The sequence below is a fragment of the Staurois parvus genome, unplaced genomic scaffold (genome assembly GCF_062004578.1).
Source record: "Staurois parvus isolate SC_StPar_1 unplaced genomic scaffold, SC_StPar_1.0 ptg000438l, whole genome shotgun sequence".
In the NCBI taxonomy this organism is placed as follows: domain Eukaryota; kingdom Metazoa; phylum Chordata; class Amphibia; order Anura; family Ranidae; genus Staurois; species Staurois parvus.
The window spans coordinates 2,255,659-2,280,260 of NW_028318234.1; the positions used below are offsets into that span (position 1 = coordinate 2,255,659).

The 24,602-nt window shown below is 40.1% G+C and overlaps 1 protein-coding gene across 1 annotated transcript in view; it reads left to right on the forward strand.

Moving 5' to 3' along the window:
• PLCXD3 (phosphatidylinositol specific phospholipase C X domain containing 3) overlaps positions 1-24,602 on the forward strand; it is a 173,663-nt gene that overhangs the window by 79,284 nt on the left and 69,777 nt on the right. Inside the window, exon 2 of the mRNA XM_089687813.1 lies at positions 11,775-12,483. Coding sequence (XP_089543939.1) covers positions 11,775-12,483 — 709 coding nt within the window. The remainder of the gene's footprint in view (positions 1-11,774; positions 12,484-24,602) is intronic.

Consider the following 24,602-nt stretch of genomic DNA (forward strand, 5'->3'; position numbering starts at 1 on the left):
CTCACCATGTCCTTCTTTAAATTCCTTGGGGTGTCTACTTTACAAAAAGGGGGGGGTGCTATCCTGGCATTTCAGAGCCTCTGAAACTGTGATAGGTAGTGAGGAAGTAAAATAAGGAAGTTATGCACCTTTAGTCTTTCAAAGTGGTCATTGGAATTCAGGCTCCTGCATGTGGTGGCTAGGCGCCCAAAAAGGCTCACACATGTGGTATCCCCATACTCGGACTGAGCCTGTCCCCTTCTATCAGTCTAGCATAACTCTGCCACCTCACTCCCAGAGACAGACTGGGGTCCTGCCATCATGCGTGCACTTCTTTAACTCCTTCTCTCTACTCTACCAGATGGCAAAGTATCTAAGGTCTCCACATTGTGAGTTCAGTCCCAGTTCTCTTGGAGAGGGGGGAAGACTGATAAGGAGGGAGCCATAGGACCCACCCCCTCACTACCAGTGAACCCATCACCTATACCAGGTACTGCTGCTGACCAGCCCCTTTACCTTCCCCCCAGTTCATAGTTACCCTCCTTCATCATTCTCACTGAGTTAACCCCTTTTGAAGGACTTCCTCCTCTAACCCTCAAGTGCTTGCCAGGCCCTGTTTTTAAAAATACGCCATGCACCACCATGTACTTCTTTGTAGTGAATTCAAACCAGGCTTTTGAACAGGTAAAAGAACTTTACTGAATGTTTTCTTCAGCATTACAGTTCAAAGTACAAAACACAGTCCTTCTAGCTAACTAATCTGTGGCTGCCCAGGCATACCTGTACAAGTGCTAGTTGGTAGAGTTTAAGGGTTCCTCGGACAGGTGCTCGCTGGTTGCCATAGGTTACATCTTCCTATGTGGACCTTGTAGCTTGTTCCCATGCAGTCCTTCCTGAGGGGGCTCTTCTGGTCCTGAGGAGAGGCCCAGAAAAAGCCCAGTAAATAGGCAGACACAATGCTAACCCTTTTCCCACCTGGGCAGCCCAGTCTAATTAACTAGCAACCAACATACTATGTAGGCACCTGCGTATACATTTTCTTCATCCTTCTCTCTTCCCTCCTGTCCTTCATTCTTTTACTTTCTCTTCCCCTTCTACTGCCATTGTTTCTTTCCTCTCCTTTGCTCCTTGCTTCATCTGCAGTTTCCCATTGACCTTTTTTTAGACTTCTTCTTTCTTGTTGGTAGCATTGAATAAATATTCTCGTACCATTTTTGTTTATTATTCTTGTTCGCATCTTTAATGCGGCAGTTCTCACCACTCTTTTTGCTCCTTTATTTAGCTTACCATTTCCTAGTCTCACTCATTGATGAAGGCGTATTATCTCAACAATAGCCTTGTTGCTGTGCTGGATTGCAGTCACTTTGTACAGTGGGAGAGAAAATAGGCAGTAATAAGCAGGATTTTGCTGATAGTTTGCAAAGTGTAATTTGAAGTGTTATGCTCAGAGCTAAATGTGGCTTTGATTCAAAATGTCCAGCTTTCCTTTTTCTCTTAATCAGTGCTTCTTAAATTGTGAGGTGGGGCGAGGAATGCCTTCTTCTACTTCAATAAAACTGAAACAGAGTGATGGAAAATGATGGAGATGAGCTATTTATAAACTTAGAAAGACAAGAGCTTAGGGATGTTGCACAGAGTATACAGTCTCCATTCTAATATTTTCTTAGAAATGTTTTAGTATCCAAAGTTTGTAGATCGATGTCAGAGTTCAACAGTAGCAGAACAGTAGAAACAGATGAATTGGGCTTCAGTCTGGAAAGTTATCCAGCAATACTTTGTGTTTTCAGCATCAAGAGAAGAATGACGAGTCCAGCTGTGGGCTAAATATTCTTTTTGAAAAAGTTACCTCTGGATGTGTAAAAAAAATTAAATAAAACTAATGCTTGAGGTGATTGTAGCCGTATTAGTGCATTTGCGACAGAAACAATTGAGTACTGTCCGTGATACTTTTTTTATTTGCACTAACATACAATTTTGAGGACAAGCTTACAGGGTATGTCCCCTTCTTCAAAGTCCAAACAGTACTATTACAAATCACAAAGTTTAAACAGAATGTTAGAAGGGATTGAGAAAAAAAAAAAGGCTACAGATAAGATACATCAAGAGCGAGGGGGGGGGGGATACTACACTCACACAGAGGGGTCAAGCTTCAGCTAATAGATAGTCATAAAGCTGTCGGATAATGGTTGAGGAATCCCATGTCCAAGTTAAGGCCGTTATCTTTTGTGTCAAATAGAATTATCATTCTTAGTTCAAATGTTTTTCTTTCCTGGATAGATTTGAATTTTCCTTTCAGAACCAAAACATTGAGGTCTTCCATATTGTGGCCTGGTTGTGTAAAATGGTGTCCCACAGGTGTGCAAAGGTCACCTTCTTTATGTTCCTTGATGGTATGTCTGTGCAAATTCATCCTTGTTTGCAACTTCTGTCCTGTTTCACCAACATAAGATCCTTTGCTGCATTTTCTGCACTGGATAAGGTACACAACATTACTGGAGGTGCAGCTGTATGATCCGGAAATATTGAAGATCCCTTTTGAGTGTCTGACACTTTTTGATGGATTGATTTGGTTGCACAGCTTGCAGCGTTTCTTATTGCAGGGTTTGCTTCCATTATTTGTGACATTACAGTCAGAAGGAAGTTTCCTACTGATTAGTTTATTTCTGAGGTTGGGGGGTTGTCTGAAAGCCAGTATTGGGGGTTGCTGGAATATTTCTTTCAGAGTTCCATCCTGTGTTATGATGGGTTGTAAATCTTTGATTATTTTTCTTATTCCTTCTAGTGCTGGGTTGTATGTGGTTACTAGAGGTACACGGTTGTTTGTTTTTTTCTCTTTGTACTGAAGTAGATTTTGCCTTCGGGTTCTCAAGGCTGTGTTTATGCCGGTGTTGATAGTTTTGTCCTTGTAACCTTTCTTATGGAAGGCGTCTGCTAGTGTCCCAAGATGTTTATCTCTGTCTCTTGGGTCAGAACATATTCGGTGGTATCTAATGGCCTGACTGTGTATGATGGCACGTTTCGTGTGTTGGGAGTGGAAGCTGGAACTGTGGAGGTAGTTGCATCTGTCAGTGGGTTTCCTGTATATTGAGGTGTGAAGCGTATCATCCCTGATGTATACTGTGGTGTCTAGGAAGTTGACCTGTGTGTTTGAGTATTCCATTTTTAGCTTGATTGATGGATGAAAAGTGTTCATCAATGAATAAAATTGTTTTAGGTTTTCTTCACCTTCTGTCCATATGATGAAAATATCATCAATATAGCGAAAGTATCTGTATGGTTTTTGTTCCATGCTGTTCAGGAATTGTTCCTCCAGGTCAGCCATAAATAAATTTGCATATTGGGGTGCCATTTTACTTCCCATCGCAGTGCCCATACATTGAAGATAGATGTCTTTATTGAAAGCAAAGTAGTTGTGTGTAAGTATGAATTCAATGAGCTGTGTAACATCCTCAGCAGTGTATTTGTTGTTTGGTGAGGATGATAAAGATCTGTGACATGCAGCTAATCCATCCTTGTGAGGGATATTACTATACAGGGATACTACATCCATAGTCACTAGAAGTGTATTAGATGGTAATTGCTGTATGTTGTTGATCTTGTTCAGAAAGTCAGTTGTGTCTTGCAGGAAACTAGCAGTATTCATGACTAACGGTTTTAAAATTTGTTCCTACAAAGCCTGAGATTTGTTCGGTGAGTGTATTCATACCTGTTATGATGGGTCTGCCTGGATTTCCTGGCTTGTGGACTTTGGGCAGCATGTAGAAGTCCCCGATTTCTGGATGATCTGGAATCGCATTTATAAGTTCTAAATGTAGGTGGGCTGGAAGTGTTTTAATGAGACCTTTTAATTGCTTTGTAAAGTCCTGGGTCGGATCATAATCCATTTTTTATAGTAAATGGCATTTTCCAGCTGCCTCTGGCCTTCTTGTATGTATTTTTTCTATCCATCACAACAACTGCTCCCCCTTTATCCGCTGGTTTGATGGTGATGGCCTGATTGTTGCGCAAATCGTGTATAGCCCTTCGCTCTAGTGGTGAAAGATTGTACAGAATTTTCTTTTGCTGGGTGGATATCAGGGATGTAGCTCGCAATCTGAAGCTATCAATATAGGTGTCCAGTTTGGGGTTGCGTCCTTGTGGAGGTGTGAAGCAGCTGTTCTTTTTCTTTGTGTAGCACTCCATTGTCCTAGGATTCCTTTCATTATTGTAGAAATATTCTTTGAGCCTTAGTCTCCTGAAGAAATCCTCCATATCTGACAATACTTGTAAATGATCCAATTTGGTGGTTGGGCAGAATGTAAGGCCTTTGGAGAGGATGGTTAATTCTGGTTCGGAAAGTTTATGCTTTGACAAGTTGATGATTCCAAGTTCCTCTGTTATATCCACATTTTCAGTCTGGTCAGCATTTACACAAGGGATCCTTTGGGATTCCGGATTAGATTCCAGGTCACTGATGGTAAGAGGTATAGATGTTGGGTTGCTTTTATGTTTATGTTTAGGTTGTATCCAAAAGGTCTGCTCTTGGTGCAGCTTCTGAAGTTTTTTTTGTTTCCCATTCATGGCAAGTTTTTGTGTTTGTCTTTGTAAAGTTTCCAATTCATTCTTGATTTGGTTAATGTTGGTAGGGTCCAATGATGTTAGGGTTTCAAACAAAGACTGTTTTTGTATCCGGATAGTTACCCTTTTGATTCCTTAATCTCTCACTGGTGCGTCTGCAAAGTCCTTCTGCATAAGGAGAGTTGATTGTATTTACGCAAGGATTTTTAATCCGGAGGCCTTGTGGTATGAGATTCCTCTTTTTGCATCTTGAGAGAAAGAAAGTATCACTGTTGATCTGTGTTTCCTTTGTGATTAGGTTGGTTAACTGCTTCTTTATGCGGCTATATGCAGTATCTTCCGTTTTGCTTGAGGTGATTGTAGCCGTATTAGTGCATTTGCGACAGAAACAATTGAGTACTGTCCGTGATACATTTTTATTTGCACTAACATACAATTTTGAGGACAAGCTTTTGGGGTATGTCCCCTTCTTCAAAGTCCAAACAGTACTATTACAAATCACAAAGTTTAAGCAGAATGTTAGAAGGGATTGAGAAAAAAAAAAAGGCTACAGATAAGATACATCAAGAGCAAGGGGGAGGGGGGGGGATACTACACTCACACAGAGGGGGTCAAGCTTCAGCTAATAGATTGTCATAAAGCTGTCGGATAATGGTTGAGGAATCCCATGTCCAAGTTAAGGCCGTTATCTTTTGTGTCAAATAGAATTATCATTCTTAGTTCAAATGTTTTTCTTTCCTGGATAGATTTGAATTTTCTTTTCAGAACCAAAACATTGAGGTCTTCCATATTGTGGCCTGGTTGTGTGAAATGGTGTCCCACAGGTGTGCAAAGGTCACCTTTTTTATGTTCCTTGATGGTATGTCTGTGCAGATTCATCGTTGTTTGCAACTTCTGTCCTGTTTCACCAACAGAAGATCCTTTGCTGCATTTTCTGCACTGGATATGGTACACAACATTACTGGAGGTGCAGCTGTATGATCCGGAAATATTGAAGATCCCTTTTGAGTGTCTGACACTTTTAAAACTAATAAAAATCTGGATGCAATACTTACCACCTTTCCAGTAATAGTATTCTGTCACTAGATGCCCTCAGACTTCCAGGGTGAATGATGCATGATGAGTTATTTAAAGTGGACCTTCACTTTCATTTGCCACATTTCCCAATATTACTTCTTGCCTTCTCCTGTAACAGAGTCACATATTTTTTTCTAAATATTTTGTTACAGATTAGCCTCCTGGTGTACTTGTAATACACAACCTAGAAAACTCTGGCCTTAGAGAAAAATAATTCTGTCAATATACCTGGAAAGATGTAAATCTATGTGCATAGCTGAATTGTCTTCAACCATTTCCTTATGGAATTACATATTGTTCTATGTGATTTTATCATGCAGTTGTAATTTTATGCTGGACGTCAGCAGATATTGGTACCTAAAAAGTCCCATTTACCAGCAGCCTCTTTTACCATGAGATTACAATAGGACAACTATGGATTCGCTGGGTGGGTGAGTTTGTTTACTAAGGATAATTCATTGAAAACAGTAAGCTGGGAATAAAAAAAAAATAAGGAAGGGGGGTAAAGTTCCTCTTTAACCAGGAAGGCTGAGGATATATTGTGAATTCAGGATGCTATGGACATCACAGCACCCTTCATTCACTGTGTAATGGTACAGAAAGCAGCACTGACCACCCACTGCTGGAGAAGATTCCGTACTTCGCAAGACTGGAATAAAAAGTTACTGAAAATCTAATAATAAAAAAGAAAAAAGAAAAAAATACACATTCAGGTTGGACAGGAGTATTTCAGGAGGAAGGTCTAGAAGAATGAATTTAAAATTGGGCTTTAAGTTCTTTACATTCCTTGAGGGTTAGTAAGCTTCTTACATTGTTTAGACAGAGAAGGAATATTATAGCTTTGAAAAATGTTATTGCAAAGTCTTGATCAGCCATTCTCAACCAGGGCTCCATGAAACCCTAGGAGTCCTTCAGAGCAGCCATACTTTCTTTGGAACCCTAGAGTTTCTCCAGTGGTTGCTGTTTGATAGTGTCTGCATAGCTCTGGGACCAGTGCAACTTGGCAGAGCCTGCTGAATGACAGCAATTATTTTTTTTAGCTGTTTGTGGTAATCTTCCCAGGGGCCACCAATGTATGGGATACTTTTTCCACTGATCCTCAATGAATTGGTTTAAGCAGGATTTCAACAAGACCTGAAAATTATCGCTCTGGGACAAAAAGGGTTGAGAAATGCTGCTCAAGATAGATACACAGGCAGATAGAATACAGAGGTGTAAATAAATAGGTTTTTATTTTCTAAGTCGCTCTTTTGGAAGAGTTGTGTTTGTGCGCTGGGAACATCTCAGTTTCAGTCACAGCGGGCTACCTGTCTCTAAAGCTTAGTATGTCTTCTGTATCTATTATGGCAGGTGAATCTGGACTGTCATTGTCAGCCTGTGCTGATTACTGAGGTGGGATATGCAACATACCCACTTTTGTCTTCATTACCTGACAGATCATTAGTCACTGGCAAGATAACTGATGCCCGGCAATTACTGATCGAAACTCCCGCCGGCTATACCACAGAGATGAACATAGAAATAAAACCACTTATGGTAAAATTCACCGTTCCAGAATCATTTTCACATTCAAATTGCTAGATGCATGCAACAATCGCAGCTTTTAAAGACTGAAAGATTTATCTAACCTGGAGTTTCACAGATAAATGTATAAGTACTTTAGATGGGTTCAATAGGTGCCTGTTTTGTTATATTAAATTCAGAATAAATGCTGCAAGGTTTTTCATTTGGCAATATTAATACAAAGACAGTTAAGTCTCATACGCATGGGTAAAAAACTACAGATACATGAAAAAATTGTAAGTATTTAGATTTGCATAGCAAAACAAAATGCCAACTGCAGCCAAAACTTTGTATGTGGTTTTGGATACATTGATAAAGGGTTGGATCCCCTGTTAAGTTTATATTTCATGTCCCTGTTGGGGCAATTTCACTTCAAATCTCTCCAATAGGGACACAGACAAAACTGTAGTCGGGATAGGTTAAAACGTTTGGCAAAGTTTTTGTTGCTGCCTCTGCCTTCCTGTGCTGGTGACAACTGTTTCTCCCATTTTTTGTTTCGGAAGTAAATGAGGGAAGATCTACCCAATTGGGTCACCAACAGAAATAAAAACCCAACAGAATCAGGGATACTGGATTTCTATCGCTCAACTCCTGGGACATGTAGTTCTGGGTGCCGGGCAGGTAGTTTCTTTCTACCTTTAGCACTGCGAACAGCGGGGCTCACCTGTCAGGTGAAGCAATTGCTTCCACACAGTGCCAGCCTCTCTGCGCCCTGGCATGATGTGTCCCGAGCTCTGCTTGCCCCCAACTAGAGGAGATGGAGAAGAGCGGACAAGTCCACTCCCCTCCCCTTCTTGTGCTGACCAGGAAGTGACGTTATGATGTCACTTCCGGGTCCCCGTTGAGAGATTGTAATGCAATGTCCAGGAAAGAGCAATCTCCAGTGGATCAGAGGGGAGACATCCAGGGTCTTTTAGACCTTGGATGTCTCTAAGAGAACCTGCCACCAAAAATCATCACATAGGGGACAAAAAAAAGTAAAACGAAAAAAAGTTTAGTTTTTTTTATTGTAAAAAATGAAATTTACACCCAAGCACATACCATCCCCCCCCCCAAAAAAAATATTGAGGCCCCCACCCCCACATATACGCACGTGCAAACATAAAAGCACATGCTAGGGCACCTACGCATGAAACTGTCGATTGAGATGCACGTTACATATTGCCGCACACGCCAGAATGAGAGCAATAATTCTAGCACCAGAACTCCTCCGTAACACTAAACTATTAGGGGCTTTAAATGTGTCGACCTATAGAAAATATAGGGTACTGAAGTTCATCGCCATTTCACAAGCGCGCACAAATTTAAGGATTGACAAGTTGGATATCAATTTACTCACTGTAACCTCATCGTTTTTATTTTACGAAAATATAAGGCAATTCATTGCTTTTTTGTGCCCTAAAGTTAACCTACTTGTATTTTTTAATGAAATTTTGCGGTAATAACTTGTGACATAAAAAATTGGAACTACTACTATTTTATTTTATAGGGTCTCTGCTTTCAGAAAATATATAATGTTTGGGGTTTTTACATAATCTTCAAGCCTAAAATGATTTTTTAAACATGTGCAAAAAACACAAAAATGGCTCTGGCAGTGAAAACGCAAAAACGGCTCTGGCAACGAAAGGGAAAAAGTATACACCCTGACCCACCCTTTCCTGACAAGCAGCTAATCGGTGCTCATTACACTGCAAGGTCTCTCTCCCTCCCTGCTAGTTCCCGGGTGCGGTGCTGGAGACACGCAGGGAGGGGAGGAGGAGATAAACAATGGAATGTTAAAAATATTACACGTTTAAGATACCATAAAGCCTATTTGTTTTTAAAAGCCCCAGACATTCCTAAAATCACCTCCGATTTAAATATGGTTTTGGTTAAATTTTTTTTTTTTATCTCGACAAGTAGATTGTCATGAGGGACAAGTAGATTGGGGTTCCCGATTTAGTCCCTGGACAAGTAGTTTTTTCAAAAATATTCACGCCCCTGAGAATGTTAGCTATTCTAAGCTATCTCTATTTAACCTCTAAGAGCCCTTTAAGAGTTTCAGAAGCCGGGAGGCGGGTATGGGTTTTAGGGTTATGTGATTGCCATAATTCGCTGTCACAGCGGTCACATGATCGGAAAAGGTCCAGATCGAAAGGGGAGATCGGGACCTTTGCGGGATTAGTGGACCTATGTGCTGGGAGTGTGCAGGGCGTGAGCTCTCAGCACATATGTATTTTTTAATTACACGCAAATATGCGGCTGCTCGGTATCAAGACCCAGACGCCGAGAGGCCACATATTTGTGTACGATCAGTGTCAATGGGTTAAAGGAAAAAAAAAATATGAAAATATTCAGCATATGATGAAAAAGTACATAACCAGAGGTTAGACCCAAAGAAACCGCAAATCATTCAAAATGCTCTGTAAGTCAGAGAAACAGACAAGTGAAATCGTATGCATATTTTAACATACAAAAAATACCAAGCTTGGTTCCCTCCTTCTATGTACTAGGTTTTCCTATTCGTCAACAAGGTCACCTCTAGCATTAGAAGAACAACAGTGAGGTATGGGAAAAGATTAGGAGGAGCCAAGCTCATCTTTAAAGCTGAACTTTGAACTGGAGAAAAAGTGACCCCATCATTTTGTCTAGGGGGAAAGTAATAAGGTGAAACATATCCTTTTCTCCCACAGGCTTCCTCCCCTTCGTAAGACCAGTCCTCCAAAGCTACCCCCCTTCCCTGCTGTACTGGTTGCCATTCTTCAACATCTTGCACTGTATTTGAGAATACAAAGGGCCCATCCATATCCGTGAAGTGTTGGAGAGTGAAGGAGAGCTCCAATTGCTGGGAAAATGCGGAATAAGTTCAATATTGTGCTTATTCCTCTCTATCTAGACAAAAATGAACATGTAACCCTTGCAATGTGGAGGGGGCCCCACTGAGAGGGTAACCTTTTTACTCCAGTCCAGAGTTCAGCTCTCAGGATACAGTCAAACCTCTGCATTCTTTTTGCAGTGCATTTACATGCCATTTTAATATACCTATTTATCTGTCCAGAATGTGCATTTTGCTGGAAACTGCACCATAGATACAGCTGGCAGGATTCTTTTTACCCACTGCACCAAAAAAAGTAACCTTACAGGAAAAGCCAAAAATCTGCATATAATTTCCACTGGCTGTGCCAGATAGCCTCATGCTTATGAATTGTTTCACCATATGATGGTCTGGCACAAAACTGGTACTTAAAGTAAACATTTACGGAGACAAATACAAGGCTGCAATTTGATTTTATCCGAATATTAATTTCCACAATCTCATGTTGATCTAGTTGCTTTGGCACTTTCTGGGTCATTGACCAGGAACACACATATAGAGAGGTCTGACCCCCTGGATAGCATACTTGTCACAGGTCCAGGAAACTAGAAGTTTCAGAAGAAGGTAGCAATGGTAGCCTCAATGTTGTTCTCCTAGTACAGGCTTCTTGCTACCTATTTGATAGTTGACTTGCCAGTCACATTTCTATCATTTTAGTACAGTTGATGTTCTAGGAAGCAGTTTTTGGTTTTGAGTTGACCCATAGGCTGTTTCATTTGTTACCAGTGAAATGGTAAATTTCTAGTGTTTCTTAAAGAAACGTTAGCCAGCGACTAGAGTTTGTCATTTTGTCCTGCTGGCTGCTGATAATGAAGAAGTGTGTAACAGTGTTTTAGAGGGCAGGTCTGCACATGCTAAAGCTATTGGTCCTCTTACATGAGTCTTGTGAATATATGCCAGTTCAGTGTCTTGAGTAGACATGTGCCTTTTGTTTCGTTATGAATTGAAAGTTTGATGAAATTTGCATGATTTTGCAAATTTTAATTAATCCAAAATAGACTATAATGAAAACAACAAATTAATTTGTATTAATTTGTATCATTCCGATGACATGATATGTAACGATATAACAAATGATCCGAATTGATTAACATCCATTTGTCTTTTTTCCAGTGAGTGTAGCGTGAATACTCTAATGAGATTCTTTTTTGTATTGTTGAACTTGAGAGACCACTCATTTAATTTGTACGTGAACGGCCCAACAAAAAAAGTCAGTTGGGAAAGGGGAAATTAATCCAACGTAATAACATAACCAATGAATATGTTTTTAATTAATTACGTTAAAACAAATATAGCCAAACTTTTAAAATACAAAAAAATAGCAGAACTACTGAAAATACTAATCATTTTGGAACACAGAATATATACTCTCCTGAAATAACGAATCGGATCTAAAATGAATCATTCTAACATAACGATTATGATGAAAAAAATGATTAACTTAGTGAATGAAACTGAAATTAAAATTTTCTGTTATACGTTTCTAGTCTTAGGGGACGTGAAGGTCAGTGTGAAAAAGCAGAGTGAGAGCTGCAAAAAAAAAATGCTTCCTGGGGCTAATCCAAAAAAAAGGCAAAAGAAGTAGAGCTTTTATCCATATCATCTAGTAAAGTAGTATCTTTCATATATTAACCAACACTTGTAAAATAATAGGGGAGGTTTATGATTGTCATGGGTAAGGTGTGCAAGATGTGTTTACTCTTTGCTTTTTGACTATAAATTACAGATTCTTCTTGTATTTCAGGATCACATGACTCCTTCAGCTTCTACATTGATGAGGCATCTCCAGTTGGACCAGAACAGCCAGAGACTGTCCAGAACTTTGTGTCTGTGTTTGGAACAGTTGCCAAAAAGCTCATGAGAAAGTGGTTGGCCACCCAGACAATGAACTTTACCAGCCAAATGGAATGTGGAATAAGATATTTTGACCTTCGGATTTCAACGAAACCTAGAGACCCTGATAATGAGTTATATTTCGCTCATGGATTATTTAGTGCCAAAGTTAACGAAGGCCTTGAAGAAATCAATGCTTTTTTGAACACTCACCCGAAGGAAGTGGTGTTTTTGGACTTCAACCATTTTTATGGGATGCAAAAATACCATCATGAAAACCTGGTTCAGATGCTGAAGGACATATTTGGGAACAAAACATGCCCAGCTATTTTTGCCCAGGAAGTAAGTCTTCATTATCTTTGGGAACGGAACTACCAAATTTTGGTGTTCTACCACAGTCCAGTGGCACTTGAAGTTCCATTTCTCTGGCCTGGGCAGATGATGCCAGCCCCATGGGCTAATACCACAGATACAGAAAAACTAATTCAGTTTTTACAATCATCAATTACTGAACGGAGGAAGAAAGGCTCCTTTTTTATTTCTCAGGTGGTATTAACACCCAAAGCTAGTACTGTTGTCAAAGGGGTTGCCAGTGGACTAAGGGAAACTATTACAGAACGGTAAGAAAATCTAAAAGTTTGATTTCTTGTTTAAAGATGATTGAAAAGTCATCTTTGAAATGCCATTTCCAGTTATAAATATTGTAACAGAGGAACTGAAATCTTAAGTTAGGTAGAGCAGTTTTTCCCTCTAATACCAGCTCATGTTTTGTTGATATTCATAAAGATAGCTAAATAGCATTCATTGGAATCTAACCCCCACCCTGCATAATTAAAGATACACTTCCAGGGGATTACAGGAATTGTTGAGCACATGAGCCAAGTGACAGAGTTTGGGCCAATCATCAGGCCCAAACACAGTCATATGGCCATAACATCACCCTTTATCTAATTCCCAACACCATTTGACAATTAAACTTACATGGGTGGGGGTGCTGTGCTTGGTAGACGAGAAGCTAGGTAAACATACATGCCTGAAGGAGTGGGCCATGTGCGGACAACATTGCCATCAAATTAACAATGTCAAAGATTACCTAAAAAACATACTATTAACATTACTATTATTCATGAATATATATATATATTTCAAGAACTGGTAAAACCAATGACACATAGATGGAGCAGAGCAGTATTTTGTCATGCAGAGCTGGCCTCCAGAACAGTTATCCCATAGAAGAAAACTATCAATGCTCATTGTGTAGCATTCCTTTAAAGACTTTGGTCAACTAAAAAATATGTTCTGTTTAAACTTTTTCTTAAAGTGGATTCAGTCTCAAAGGATAAATAGATTCCAAAGTGTTTTAGTTCTGGATTGCATAACTTATGATGTACACCAGCGAAGGGCCACCATTCCTCCCACTGATTCCAATGAGGGGGCACCATTCCTCCCATTGATATCAACAAGGGGGCACCATTCCCCCACTGACACCAGAGAAAGGCCACCATTGCCCCCATTGATACCAACAATTGGCCCCCATTCCCTCCACTGACACCAGCGAAGGGGGCATTTTCTACATTCACTGTAACAGTCTGGCCCCCTTCAAGTCTGAAGGACAGTAAACCGACAGTAAAATGATTGGAAAATTAATATTTCCACAACCCAATATAAAGAAAAAGTAGTGGTAGAAGAAAAGCATGTGTGTTTATTAACTTATTTTTGCATATAAATTCTTAGTTGTCCTCATAACTGGGGATATGTCAGGAATACATTCTTTCCCATATTCCTTGTGCAAAAAGATGTCCTTCTTTCTCAGTAGGTTAGACTGTATCCCACCCACCCTGAATTCACATTTTGCAATTTTTACTCACAAAAATACTTCTCCAGGTTTCAGTCTGTGGCTTACCTGGTATAGGTAGGCAGGGGTAATTCTAAATGCCTGTGATGCCTTTTTTACCCTATACAGTATGTGTGTCTGTAGTCAGTTCCCTAAGAAGCGAGTTAAGAAAGTTGAAAAGTAACTGGTTTTCTTTCCTTCTGAGCCGAGCATATAGAAGTCTCACAGCTGTGTGGAGGTCTTAGTGACCTTGTTCCCTTCTGTTCGCTGTGAAGATGAAGTCCTCAGGGCAGTCAGAACTATCGCTGTGTCTCTAGATTTTTGCTCTCTTTATTCCAACTGCTGTATTTATTCTAGTCAGAATTCTAGTCAGCTGTTATAAACAGTATGGGGTTCATTGGTTAACAAGAGCAGGATTTTATGGTAAGGAGTAGGTGAATATGTGATCAGCAGCCTTATTCAATAAAGGGACACAGGCATCAATCTTCTAGATCTGTTCAGTAATCCATCATGATACAATTTCAACACTCTACCTCTCTGCATGTGTTTACTGCAATAAAGACCAATCTCTGCTACTCTCTTTCTCCTTGTGCAGGGTGACTGGTCCTGTATCTGCCCCCTCTTATAGTCTTCTGCAGCCTATCTGTAGTGGGTGGGACCTACTAGGCCCCTCCCACAGCTCTGCTTTCTGTACAGGCTATGTGCAGCACAGTGCTCATGTCAATGATACTTTTCAAAGTAATATCTGTGTTTCTGAAGTTATGTGATGGTGAACCCAAAGCTGATTTATATAATTTTATGGGCATTAAAGTGTTACTAAACCCAGGACCATACATTCACTATATATGGCCTCCCACAGTACATACAACATGGAAATGCAATTATTTTAGTAAACATAAACTGCTACCTTTTCTCATCAACAATATATAGCAGTCTTGTGACTTCTATCAGTGTCTGGCTGAGCACAGGTTAAAGCTTGTAGGAGGAGTTTTCATTCTGCTCTGTTGTCCTATGAGGCTGCATAGGCCCTGACCCTCTGTCTGAACAGTGCTGATTGGCCGTGTACTGATAACATGCACCCTCTTAAAGAAAGAAAAAAACTCTCTATCCATACACACTAAACTGAGCATGTGCAGAGTGACTCTTAGAGCTCTGTACTATCAGCAAATGGATTGGGAACAGTAGAAGAAGGAGAGGGGATCAGAGAAGACAGGATCAAACAGCCTTATTTACACAATGGGGAAGATTAACCCCTTAGGTTCCACAGTGAGTATAACAAGCATGCTTTACTGCATATACAGACTGATTATACTGTTGTGAGTTTAGTAACACTTTAAGGAATATATTTAAATATAGTATGTGTGTCCATATTTTAGCTTCAAAGTGCAGTTACAAGCAAGTAATTGTATACAATTGTAGCACTACCCCCTTAAGGGTTGCTTAGTAATTTTTAGGTTCCCTGTCAATCTGGACCTCTTGTTGAAAGCCCAACCTCTGCTGACACCACTGCGCTATTGTGACCAAAATATATCACAACTGTAAAATGGACTCACACACAAGTTAGTATAAACCAATATGAAGTTTATATTGCAAATAAAGGTGACTTGGATAAAAAGAACAAAATGACACTGATATGTACAGCAAATATAATTACTCTTGGCAATTATGAGCAAAAGTAACAATATTCACAGTAAAGAAACAAGTACTATTATCAGACCTGCTTTCAGAAATAATCCACTGCCTCCAATCTGAGGGGACTGCTGACTCCCTAGTGAGCAGGAACAACTATCAAGAAACACATAAGCTCACTGCGGGTCTTCAGAACTAGATGACAAGGATTAGTTGTGAAGTAAAGCAAATTCTCATTTGGAATTGAGCAATGTCCCTTTAAGAGCACTACAGTGTCTTCTGTGCGCTTGTTAGGGCCCAGTTAGTATGAAGCTAAGTTGGTAAGTGCTCAGAACCATGCAGGACCACTTGAGCTAGTCAGCCACGTTTAGGTTTCCCTTTTTCAGAGAAAATCTTACATTTTACTACTAAACTGAATTTTCCTGTGGAATGCAAGGGGGTTGAAGAGGTAATGATTAGCCCTGTGTGTACTATGCTGGCAGATTTCCATTTTCAGTTGTAAACTAGATTTGAATACTTTGGGGTTGATTTCCTAAAGGCAAATAGACTGTGCACTTTGCACGTGCAGATTCATTCATTTTCCCCAGAGCTTAGTGAATGTGGTAAAAATTCCCTTTGTAAAAAGTACCTAGTCAGGTGCAAGGAATATTGTAAAAAACAACATTTTTGCTTGCACATGATTGGATGGAAATATTCAGAGCTTCACCACATTCACTAAGCTCTAGGGAAAATTAGTGCAACTGCACTTGCAAAATACACAGACTATTTGACTTTAGTAAATCAACCCCTGTCTGTCCTAATAAAGCATTGCAGGTGGCACGAAAATTTTCATACAAGAAACGATCGATCAGTTATCTGATCGTTAGTATTTTTTATAGACTTTTTGAATGAAAAAAAACAAGGGTGCAAGCTAGAAAATGTTTATCGTACGTGAACATAACCTACGATTTTTATTTAATGTGTGCAGTAATTATACGGAAATAATCGAATAGAAAAAAAGATGCATTATCAGAAGCATTGAACAACCCTATACTTCCTCTTCCACTACACTAGTACATAGCTATATTTGCCTAAGTTTGCCTTTGTCGCCTGAGAATTTTCTTACAAGCCTTTCTGACGTCATCATGATATGTACTTCGGTCATTAGCTTTTTTCTTAGTGTGTACTGGTAGTAGTATTTGCAGATAGCCTACCCACAAGGCCTTTATAATTACTGAGTCATACTCCCTTGACACCTCCACTGGTTGGCATCCCAGCATTCTCAGTGTTGGTGTTGGCTGACAATGTCAGCATGTCATGAGCCCCACCAATGTGACCGTGTTCAAGCCTGATGATAAGATTCGAGCACCATCACATGGTGGAAGTCATGTGCTCCCTCAAACCTAGGAGCCTTGCTCCATTAGAAAGAGCTCTAGCTGTGTAAAAAGGTAGTGTGGTTGGTTTAGTATACATGTCTGGGGTATGCTCTCTCAGTAAACACTGCCACTTTGCCCCAAATATTGCTCTTGACCCACATCCTTCATCAGTTCATTGAACTAACACTCCTCATTGGTGGGTTTTCATTTTTGCGTGGACTTCATTTGCATTAAATATTAGAGAGAGGATCATTTGTGTAATATAAGTGAAGCTGAAAATCTATTTAATAACGAAATACCTCTCCACATTTATTATGTGACAGTGTTTCACTCCAGTTCTCCATTTCAGAATTTTGGCTATATTGCTTGTCATAGCAAGTTCTATACACGCAGCTAAACTTCGCTGTAGAAAAATATCTCAGTTGTTTCCATCTTGGTTTTTTTTTTTTTTTTACTCCTTTGTAGATAAATCAGCAAACCCTGCAAGCTTTGTGCTCAGTAGCCCACATCCATGGTAACCGACTTCATAAAAGGAGATTGGATCCCTCCTATTTACATTAGAAAAGGCCTCTTACTGCCTGGCTAAAATATGTTCTGTTTATGAACTTCAGTGATAATCTGGATAACTGGAGGAACATAAAGTAAAAGTCTTGTCCATAGCAGATGGTCAGATTAGAGCTGTCATCTTTGTAGAGCAAAACGAACTAGAAAAAACACAGCTCCTATGGGCGACAGATCCTTTTTCTTTCTTACTATATTGCATATTTACAGAGTAAATGGTTAATGTCATGCAAGTTCGACTCGATTTGGGACTCGATTTCGACTTGATTTGTGATTATCAATAGCCATTGTGGGGCAGTTTGAGGATGCACAGAAACAGAGCAATAGAATAGATCATAGGAGCTCCCCTTAGCTGTCAGTTGTAGTAAGCCATGTGATATGCTTACAGCTGTCATTTGTGAAAATAGGTCAAGTAATCTTTGCTCATGTACCAGTAGAATGATGGACTAGTTGAAAGACTAGTTGAAGGACTGGTCTAATCACATTAAGTTCTGCGAGAACTCAGATTGCACATCATCCCTTGTTCTTGGTGGATGTTGTAAGTTCTGTGTTTGGGTACCCCAAAGGAAGTGAATATAGAACACTTGGCAGCACAATCATCAAATATTCAGTAGGGCTTCAGAAATATGGCTGGTTTAAGGTCTGGGATCAATTAGTTGAAATAGCTGAACTCCAGGGAGATTTGTCAAGAACTAATCAGAATTCCTTGTACACCAAAGAAATATGATTGGATGCAATGGGTGACTGCAGTGCACATAGTGCATATTGGATATACTTCCTGGTCTGTTGCTTTGAAAAAGAACAAATGCTTATTGAATTTTGATTACTTTAGTGTGTCTTGTGTTTGTATGGTGCACTTTCTGGGGTTTTGGTTGATGATAATACAAACAATGTAAGAATGTGTGTGCACAGGGTGCAGCGTGGTGGGTTGGCGGCAGGGAACACACAGAGGTGAAGTAATATGAACTGTATATTGTAGAACATTACAACAAGTTACAACTAGGCCCGTCTGGAGCCACTTACAGGGCTAGTAGCAGTGGTTCTGTAGCCTGAAATGATGCTGACAGCTTCAGCAACAAGTAACAGGAACATGGCCTGGCTGGTCCAACCCAATTTCCTAAGTGGAGATAGCATACTCAGTGCACGTTCCCTACTTCTCCCTGTTGTTATGTACTTTCCCTGGCAGATAGGGAACCTGTTCCTACACTAACCACACACACAAAGCGCGCCAAATCAGGGGGCTTAAATTAGCTCTGTCCTCACCCAAGATGGCCACAAAGGTCAGGAGAGGTCTCAGCATCCAAAAAACCTTCTTTCCGGGTGACCGCAGGAAGTCATAGAGGAACTAAGTTCCTCACAACTGCCTTTCCCCTCCATATTGCTGCTTCAGTTAGCTCCAGCTACAGTGGGGAGTATGGACTGCACCTGCCTACATGTTGTTTGAGAATCATATATGAACTGTCCCCTTTTGGCTAGCAGAATTGAATGCAAAGATGACCATCTGTGGCCTAAAAACAACCTTTAGGCTTGAAAATATTGGTATGTAAATATGTTCCTATTATGTTTCAGAAACTAGAGATGTATGTTTAAAGCAGATTATAATAAAACCAGCTGTGCTTATACCATCATACCTCCCTAAATATATTTAGCATTAAAGTAGTTGTAAAGGCTGAAAGTTTTTTACCTTTATGCATTTTATGCATGAAGGTAAAATCTTTCTGTGTTCAGCAGCTCCCCAAGCCCCCTCAATACTTATCTGAGCCTCATCGCAATCCAGCAATGTGAACAACAGCCTCTGCTGTTCCGGGTTTCTGCCTCCTCATTGGCTGGGACAGGAAGAAGGAGCCATTTGTGACGAACGCGGCGTCAGACCCCTGACCTTCTCACCAAACTCGTGACCGAAGGACTGGCCAATCTAAAACCGCGATGTCACGTGCGTAACAATGCCATGCCCAGCTGCACCCTGCACAATTATTTTCCAGCTAATTGGACCACAATCTATGTACCAGCAGCCTGGGAGCGATTGTTACTGGGTCAGGTTAATTACGCAATTAACCCTTCACACTGCCACCACCTCCTTTTTGTACAGAGAAAGAGGAAACTCGGCGATATCAGCTATACACCATAATGGTTGAGATAATCGTCTGTATAACACGGTCACCGCAGGCCGGTTATACAGAGGGTTAAACAAACACAGTAGTGCTCTTTTAGAGTCAGGAATTCATAAATTGCAATAAGGAGCTATAGAAACAGTTCAACACTTGCAGAAAGAAAGATTTATTACTAAAAGGTCAAAAGGTTGCAATAAAAATATTTACAGAACAAAGATGTAACCAATATATATATATATAAATACACAGAGAACAACAGCACAGCAAAGAGGTAGCAGAAAGGAGGTTAAAGGGTTCAAATACTTGCCTTGCATTTGCAGATCAAGTTTCAAAGCAAAAGGGCTCGTCTCCCAGGTTGGTTCTGATGGTAAAAGGGAGAATTCTTTAACTTAACTTTCTTAGGCCTGACAACCCATTTTGTAGTTCCCCAGCAGGGGGTGTCTCTGAAGTCAAGGACCAATACCCCGTTTAGGGAGGGATAGTCTGGGCGTAGGCCTAAACTAGAGCCAAAATCTCTTCTAGTTCATATTTTGGCTCATAACTTTCGATATGCACAAGTGACATTCCACCCGTGGGAAGATTATTATGCAGACACATCTGAGGAATGATTAGATATGAAATATGAAATTATACACTGAATGGTTCAAGAGATCTATTTTCCTGCTTTCCTATGTATTCCAGCCAAGGAGAGTGACCTATCAAACTGTTTGTCTCTTCGTGCCCAATCTGAAGATATGCCTGGTTTTTATGTAAGTCTCTCATATTCCAAGATATGAGACATAGGGGAAAAATGGATTTTAAAAGTGTTATCTGGTTCGTGCTTCTCTGGAATGTCTTTGAAGTCCTGGGAAGGCTTGCGTTATCTTTTACAATGTGCTAGATTGCACCGCTCTCTTAGACAACCAGGCACTTCGGGGCTCCCTGCTGGGCTCTGGCCTGTGACACTTTTTAACACACAGACCATATGTCAATGTGTATGAACAGAGAGGATGGGGGGAGAATGAGGGGGAAATATGGAGAATTCTTAACAAAATGGAGGGCCGTGTCTGCCTCTGGTGTGCACGATTGTGACACCATTGGCTCCCGATACTATCCATCACAGTCAGTCAGCCAATGAGAGGGTGGGGCAGGGCCAAGCCGTGACTCCATTTGTGAATGGACACACAGAGCAGCAGGTGCCCCCATAGCAAGCTGCTTGCTGTGGGGGCACCCGACAGAAAGGAGGAGCCAGGAGGGCCTGCGAGAGACCCCAGAAGAGGAGTATCCAGGCTGCTCTGTGCATGACTACTGCACACACCAGGAAAGTATAACATGTTTGTTATTTTACCAGAAAAAAACCTTTAGAATAACTTTAAAGAGCATATATCTGTTTGAAATGAACAAAGTAAAAAAAAAATTATATATATATATATATATATATATATATATATATATATATATATATGTATATATTAATATACAGTATATTTATAGCGGGTAAAATAAGTATTGAACACGTCACCATTTTTCTCGGTAAATATATTTCCACCACATGTCGGTAACAACCCATGCAATCCATACATACAAAGAAACCAAAACAAATAAGTTCAGAAGTTTAGTAGGTGAGTTATGTGTAATAAAATGAATGACACAGGGAAAAGGTATTGAACACACTAACTGAAATTTATTTAATGCTTTGTACAATATCCTTTGTTGGTAATGCCAGCTTCAGGATTACTCCTGTATGGAGAAACTAGTCGCATGCATTGGTCAGGTGTGATTTTTGGCCCATTCTTACACACACACAGTCTTCAATTCTTGAAGGTTCCGTGGGACTCTTCTATGAACTCTGATCTTTAGTTCTTTCCATTGATTTTCTATTGGATTCAAGTCAGGTGATTGGCTGGGCCATTCTAGCAGCTTTATTTTGAAACCAATTGAGAGTTTCCTTGGCTTTGTGTTTGGGATCATTGTCTTGCTGAAATGTCCACCCTTGTTTCATCTTCATCATCCTGGTAGATGGCATCAGATTTTTATCAAGAATGTCTTGGTACATTTTTCCATTCATCCGTCCTTCAATGACATGCAGTTTTCCAGTACCGTATGCTGAAAAACAGCCCCACACCATGATATTCCCACCTCCAAAGCTCCCTGTTGGTATGGTGTTTTTGGGGTGACGCGCAGTGCCATTTGTCCTCCAAACATGGTGTGTATTATGGCATCCAGAGAGTTCAATTTCAGTCTCATCTGACCAGACTATATTGTCCTGGTATTTCACAGGCTTGTCTAAATGTTGTGCAGAAAATTTAAAATGAGCTTCAACATGCCTTTTCTTCAGCAATGGAGTCTTGTGTGGTGAGCGTGCATACAGGCTATGGTGGTTGTGTGCATTACTTATTGTTTTCTTTGAAACAATTGTACCTGATAATTCCAGGTCTTTCTGAAGCACTCCACAAGTGGTTCTTGGCTCTTGGGCAACTCTTCTGATAACTCTTTTCACTCCTCTGTCAGAAATCTTACGAGGAGCACCTGGTCATTGCTGGTTTATGCTGAAATTATGTTATTTTTTTCACTTCCAGATTATGGCCCCAACTGTGCTCACTGGAACATTCAGAAGTTTAGAAATTCTTCTGTAACAAATGCCATCAGTATGTTTTGCAACAATAAGTTTGCGAAGGTCTTGAGAGAGCTCTTTGCTTTTACTCATCATGCAATGTTTTTTGTGTGACACCTTGGTAATGAGACACCTTTTTATAGACCATCAGTTGAGACTGAACCAGCTGATATTAATTTCCACTGACAAGGGGCAGGATTGCTTTCTAATTACAGATAGATTTCAGCTGGTGTCTTGGCTTTCCATGTCTTTTGCACCTCCCTTTCTTCATGTGTTCAATACTTTGTCCCTGTGTCATTCCATTTTATTACACATAACTTAATTTCTGAACTCATTTGTTTTGGCTTCTTTGTATGTATGGATTGCATTGGTTGTTATTGTCATGTGCTGAAAATTTCATGCCAATAGCACCTTTAGAAATATATTTACTGAAAATTGTGTTCAATGCTTATAGAAGGCAGCAGGTGCACTCAATGGAAATTTTCCAACATAGTTTAATAAATGTCAATCTGCTCAACTACGTCTTCAACTTTTACCGAGATCAGTGCTCTTGTGTAACAAATTGGAAATGCACTCACCAATTTTATTAACTTCCTATCACAAAAAGGTATAAAAGCTCAATCAGCAGTCCCTTTGATTCTCCACACTTCAACCTTTACATTATAACAAGGTAATTTTGTTTCACCACTTCTCCTTTCTCACCGAGTGTATATGATATAGCATTTCAAAAGGAAAGATGCAAAGTAAAAAATTTTTACAGCAAAAATATATTTATTAAAATTACATAAAACTAATAACAAAGCTGCTTCACTCACATGTAGAAAGTGCACACAACACTGCTTGAACCAATAGATCCAATGATTATGGTTCCTACAAACGCGTTTTGTCAAGTTATTGGATTTTTTTAAAGCAGAATGTTTAAAGCAGAACTTCAGCTGCAAACCTCAAGGTGTGAGTTCTTTGCCCCACACATTTATCCTATCTTACTCTTACAGCTACAAACATGATCACAATTAAATACCATTTTCCCCCTGAAAGGATAGTAATGTTATTCTGTTAATGACTGTAGTCATTTATTTTATCACAGGTATTTTTTTAGCACCATCAATTTACGCAGGACTTTACATATATTATACACTCACATCGGTCCCTGCCCTCAAGTAGCTTACAATCTAAAGTCCCTAACTCACAGTCATACACATATACTAGGGCAATTTAGACAGGAGTTAATTAGCCTACCAGCATGTCTTTTCAGTGTGGTAGGAAACTGGAGCACACTGGGAAAGCCCATACAGGCACAGAGAGGACATGCAAAATTCCATGCAGGTAGTGCCATTGCTGAGATTCAAACCGATGACCCTAGTGCTGCTAGATGGAAGTGCTAACCACTTAGCCACTTTGCTGCCAATCAGACAATAAAGGATCACAGCATGAAGTCAATCCTTTGTCTATCCCAAATACAGTATAGTTCACAGTGCTACACAGCATTGTGCACAGCAAATAAACGCCATTTGGCTCAGAGTGTGGTGTTTCCCTTTCCCACTCTGAGTGCTGCTGTCAGGGGCGGACTGACAGCTCATGGGGCCCCCGGGCAATAGGGGATCATGGGGCCCCTGTGTCCTTGCCCAAACTCAAAAAAGCCTATGAAAAAGGTACCAGGGGCATCTCATGGGGCTCCCTACTGATTCCGGGCCCTCGAGCAGTGCCCGAGTTTCCAAATGGTCGGTCTGCCCCTTGCTGCTGTACAAGGAAATACAGAAACATTCTATAAACATGGGTTCATGAACTTAAGCTGGGTGCATATGGATCAAAATTCAGGAAGTTCAGCAGAAATCAGCCAAATTTTGATCTGTATGTAGCTCTCCCTGTTCGACAGAATTTGATCAGTAGATCAACTTTTGGAAAACTTTCATTGATCAGCTGCTGCAGCCAATCGGCTGCAGAGCTGATCAGTGTATTCTGACAGTGGCCACTTTTGGCATACAGTAGCACAGTGGGGGGGGGGGGGGGTTGGGGGGGTTCATCCATCCAAGTTGCTTGTTTGGATGGAGGAATCTGATAATTTTTTTTGTTAAGCCCCCTGACTGAACAAAGAAAAAAAATGAAATCTATATACCCAGCTTTAAACTTACTGTATTTACAAATAGGATTTAGGTTCTTATACTATTTGGACTTACAAACGTGATTTATATTCTTATATTAGTAGTTTTTACAAATATATTTAATGTTTTTTTCTATGAATATGTTGGTAAAAAAAAGGCATTTTTATGTTTCTCTTAAGTTCTGCATTATTATAAACCCTACAGAAGAGGAACACATTATACCACTACAAGGGAAAGCTCCGCAGGACCTGCAGACAGTCAGTACAATAAGAGATGTAATCAGACAACAGTGATTGTGCAGACATGTAACACATACATGGAGGCGGGGCACGGGGGAATTATTCAGTGAAACACGCCATCAAATAATTGCTCATCAGTCACTTAATTCATCTTCCCTATCTAGACATCTACAATTCTTGTTTTAATAGGGGGCAGTGACTTGGGATGTTGAACGTTTCAGACAATGGCACTTCAGTCCTTTGTACGCGGAGATGAAGAGGGGGTTAATTCAAATACATTAACGGCAGAAATTGCATTGCGTTCGGTCTGAAGGA